The sequence below is a fragment of the Apis dorsata genome, unplaced genomic scaffold (genome assembly GCF_000469605.1).
Source record: "Apis dorsata unplaced genomic scaffold, Apis dorsata 1.3 scaffold_42, whole genome shotgun sequence".
NCBI classification, from domain to species: Eukaryota; Metazoa; Arthropoda; class Insecta; order Hymenoptera; family Apidae; genus Apis; species Apis dorsata.
Window position 1 is genome coordinate 699354 of NW_006263344.1, and position 4838 is coordinate 704191.

The 4838-nt window shown below is 29.6% G+C and overlaps 3 protein-coding genes across 4 annotated transcripts in view; all 3 read left to right on the forward strand.

The window, feature by feature from the left end:
* LOC102671248 (glucose dehydrogenase [FAD, quinone]-like) overlaps positions 1-203 on the forward strand; it is a gene marked incomplete at its 5' end in the record, with an annotated part of 2285 nt that extends 2082 nt beyond the window's left edge. The window contains one exon of the mRNA XM_031513854.1: positions 1-203. This exon is cut by the window's left edge and continues 1 nt beyond it. Within this exon, the coding sequence (XP_031369714.1) occupies positions 1-145 (145 nt within the window).
* Positions 1-4838, forward strand: part of LOC102672236 (glucose dehydrogenase [FAD, quinone]-like) — a gene marked incomplete at its 3' end in the record, with an annotated part of 73961 nt that overhangs the window by 61226 nt on the left and 7897 nt on the right. The gene's annotated exons all lie outside the window — the stretch shown is intronic.
* LOC102671101 (glucose dehydrogenase [FAD, quinone]-like) overlaps positions 2254-4838 on the forward strand; it is a 2959-nt gene continuing 374 nt past the window's right edge. Inside the window, exons 1-2 of one of the 2 annotated variants that reach the window (XM_031513881.1) lie at positions 2254-2625; positions 3458-4837. In XM_031513881.1, the coding sequence (XP_031369741.1) occupies positions 2284-2625; positions 3458-4837 (1722 nt within the window). In that variant the 5' untranslated portion in view covers positions 2254-2283. Of the gene's footprint in view, positions 2626-3457 lie in introns of both variants that reach the window. The other variant, XM_006608679.2, reaches the window with a different exon arrangement.

Below are 4838 nucleotides of genomic sequence, written 5' to 3' on the forward strand. Positions count from 1 at the left end.
GCACGGTATCAAAAATTTGCGAGTGATCGACACGTCGATCATGCCGGAAGTGACGAGCGGGAATACTAATGCGCCGACTATGATGATTGCAGAGAAGGGAGCGGATATGGTTAAACAGGATTGGGGCGTAAAGATACAGATATGAGAAACTGAGATGATTTAAAAATATTATATGCAAAATAATTGTTTTATGTATTACTTTTGTGTAATTAGCTCATGTAAAAAAAAAATATTTCTATCTTAAATATTTATTAGCATAATTACTTCAATCAATAAAATTTTCCAACATATTTTCAATATTTTATTGTTCATGAGCAAAGAGGAGAGTATTGGGTTTGGGAGATGGGAATAGTATACTATCTTCTTTATTATTTAAAATGATACTTCTTTTTTCATAAGAAGAATACGCAACGTCATTTATTCTCCCTCTTAGTTAGATTATGCAAAAATATGTTACAAAGCCAAGATTAAGCATCGCATTGTAAACATTTCTCTATCTAATTTATTTAGTCTAATTTAATTAATGATAATGGAGATAATGATGTCGCGTCGTTCTCTTTTTATGAAAATTCAGCACAGAGAAGTTAAACTTTTAATTATTATTTTTAATTGTAAAGAAGATAGCGTATATCTGCTTTTAAGTTTTTTCTTTTTTTATATATATAAAAATAAAATTATATATATAAAACAAAAGAAAAATTTTTTCTTTCAAATGAGAATACTTACTTATTATGGAATTAATCACTCTTATTCCGTTTCATATTTTAAATAAATAATTCCAGTTCCATTTTTTAGAATTAATCACGTTATCAATATAAAAATGTATAATAAAAAAATCACGTAAATTGCCGATAACCTAAAATGATACGCTAACTGATCTATGTTGGCAAGGAATGAAAAAATAAGCTAAAAATAAGAAATAGTTTTTTATTTTATCAACAAAAATTCTCGATATTTAAATTAAAATTTTATCATTTGACCTTTTTATCGTTTTAATAGCTTTTAAAAATTCATTCACTATTGAAAGATTATTATATATATTAATTAAATTAAATAAATAAAATTATTTGAAATTTTTATCGTCAATTAAAAATAGAAGATATTAATTCTGTTGATTACAGATTTTTTTTTATATCTTATATTTTGATGTTTTCTGATTGATCGTATAATAAAATCGAAAAAATATGTATATTTCAAGCAAATATGAGATAGACGAAAATGAAAAAAAATATTTCGATATAAGCAAGTCGAGATTAGCCAGTTACTTATTACGGCTTATAATACACTATTCGGTTTTGTCTCGTTTTAGAATCGAATGAAAGTATTTCGAAGTAACGGCAAGTATAGTAAAATAGTAAATCAAGCAAAAATATTATTCTTGCTTTAAAAAAAAAAAAATATCGTTCTATGATTTGAAAATCTATATTAAATATAAATTGAAATCTCGTTGTATTATTTAATTTCGTAATAATTACTTCTAATTTATTTCACATTTCATTTATTTTAATCTTAGATTATTAATTTTAATATTAATAATTTTATTACGTATTATTTCACATCTCATTTGTTTTAATCTTACTTCAAGGAAAAATTTACTTTATTTGCAGATTCAATCTCTTAAGGAAAATTTTAAAAGAAGAGAAGAGATTACTGATTAGGAGTAACGAATGCAATAAATAGTTGCTCAATTAGTATTTATCTTCTGAAGAGAAAAGTTAATAGAAGAAGAACATTCAAAGAGCAGAGATAAAACAATAGGTAAATATTAATAATTTTTTCTTTAAATTAATTTTATTAATTAGTTTTATTTTTAGTATTCATCTTCATAATCGTATTTGAAACGAAAAACTGAAGATATATATTTCGGAATTTTTAAAAATAATTATTACATTTGACAATATAATATTTATATCTGTCAAATAATATAATTTTTTAATTCTTTTTAAATGATATAATTTTTACATTCTCGTTACTATTGCTTATAATTATTATTACAAAATTAATACGAAATATGTATATGAATACACATACAATAGTTCATATCATTTGAAAATTCAATCCAAATAATAAATAATTTTTGAAATTATGATTAAAAAAAAATCATTTGAATTGCATCAATCGCTCAATTCATAAAATTTATTGACTTTATTTTACAAAATATTCAAAAAACAAAAATAAAAATAAGAATTAACATCTAAATATTATCGATTAATATATTTTATATTTCATAAAAATATATATTGTTACAGAGAAATCATTAATTCTCGAAAAAAACACGGAAACATGGACTCGTGTATGGCCAGAAGTTGTTCGCCGATGCTACAATCGTCGCCAATTTGCTTTTTTACTTTATTGCTACAAACGTTGGAGACATCCTATTATGGATTAAGTAATCCGAATATATATCCCAGAGATCGCACACAAGAGATTTTAAGTTCGAAAATGGAATTCGATTTTGTGATCGTTGGTGGTGGAAGCGCGGGATCTGTTTTGGCTCGCAGATTAACGGAAGTGGAGGATTGGAAGGTTTTGTTAATCGAAAGAGGAGGGTATCCTTTACCCGAAACCGTGATTCCTGGTTTCTTCACCAATAATTTGGGTTTGTCACAGGATTATGCTTACAAGGTAAAAGCAAAAATAAGCTAATTTTAGAGAGAAAGAGAGAGAAAGAAAGAATCGTATGTATGTTTCTCTGTCCTTGAAAAAATCGATAGGAATTTTATTTTTAAAAAATAATTATTTTTAGAAAAGTGTTATAAATATGTGAATCATAATAATGAGTTATCATTTTTCAATAACGATTTATAAATTATGTATAAATGATATGAAATGTGATATAGGAAAAAATATTTCATACAAAAATATTCATACAAAAATGTAAGAAGATCATATTTGATGTATATTTTGTATTGGAACGTTAGGATTTTCTTCGTTATTTTTTTTTCTTTTTTTTTCTTTTTATAAATATGAAAATTATCATTCTTTATAAAAATATTGATATAGTAAAAAATTATTTGTTTATAAGATTTGTATTTTTTTATGAAACGAAAAGATATTTGTTCCGTTGTCTTGTTTTTATTCTTCATATGATTTATAACATTTTTATATCATTATCGAAGCAAATCATCGTTAAATATCAGAATTATTTTTGCAATAATCTGAAATTGTTTGTTTTTGCTCATATTTGTTTAACATTATACTTGACTCCTCATATCGTATTTTCACAAGTTTTGCGAGAATATTTTTCTTCGTGTATTTTTCTTCGATATAAAATGATTAAGAATGAAAACTTTCCTATTTACATCATAATAGTTGTATTATTACAACAATTTCAACGATTCAAAATTGAAACGAATAAATAAAACATTAATTATTAATTATTTTAAAACGAAATAAAAAAAACATAACATTCCATACCTTTTTTTCTTTATCTAATTTTAATCATTTCTGTGTAAAGGTCGAGAGTCAAGAAAAAGCCTGCTTGAGCCAAGTCGACAAACGATGCAGATGGTCGAAAGGTAAAGCCCTTGGTGGAAGTTCCGTTATCAACGCCATGTACTACATCTTTGGTAACAAAAAAGATTTCGACACTTGGGCAAATTTAGGAAATCCCGGATGGAATTACGAACAAGTACTTCCATACTTTAGAAAATCGTTGAGCTGTTCATCCGAATACATAGCCGAGCATGGTACCGAGTATTGCGGAACAGACGGCCCTTTAAGAATCAGAAATTACAATTACACTGCATCAGACGCGATAGACATAATGTTGGAAGCCGCGCGCGAGACGGGATACGATATTCTCGAACCATTGAACGGTGATCGTTTTATCGGATTTGGAAGAGCGATGGGCAACCTCGACAATGGGCAACGGCAAAATTGTGCAAAAGCTTTCCTCTCCCCGGTCAAAAACAGAAAGAATCTGTACGTAATTACGTCGAGCAGAGCGGACAAGATTCTGTTCGAGGATGAACGTGCTGTCGGTGTACGAGTCACTTTGAGCAACAACGAAACGGTGGAAGTGAGAGCGACGAAGGAAGTGATTCTGTCGGCGGGAAGTATCGCCAGTCCTCAGATACTGATGCTCTCGGGAATCGGGCCAAAGGAGCATTTGAAAAAAATGGGAATATCCACTCTCGTCGATCTGCCTGTCGGGAGGAATCTTCAAGATCACGTGTCGTGGTTAACGTTTTACTTAACCTATGCGAATGAATCGATGACACCTTCTCCCGACGAGAAGAATCAGATGGACGCTATTTACGAGTATTTGAAACAAAATATTGGCCCGTTACACACCCTTCCAATCGAATTTACCGGTTTCGTGAACGTGGACGATCCTCATTCGAAGTATCCGAATGTTCAATTTATGTTCATACCAATAGAATATTTAACCCAGTTAACATCATTCCTACATTCCTTCAACGTGGACAATGATCTGATAGAAAGGATTGGAAAGGATATCAAGGAAATGAAAATAATTTTTGGCTTCCCTATATTATTGAAACCTTTGAGCCGAGGTTTACTCGAGTTGCGTAGCACCGATCCGGCCGATCCTGTTAAGATTTATCCGAATTACTTCGTCGAGGAGGAAGATTTCAAAACGTTGTTGAAATCCGTGAATATCACTAAGGCACTCTTAAACACCAAGGCTCTGAAGAAGTACGGCATAAAGTTATATTATCCTGACATTCCCGGATGTCGACACACGAAGCCAGATACCGATGAATATTGGGAATGCAATCTTAAGCACTTGTCTAGCACGTTGTATCATCCTTGTGGAACGGCCATGATGGGACCGGCCAACGATTCCAGAGCCGTTGTGGATTCGAGATTGAAAG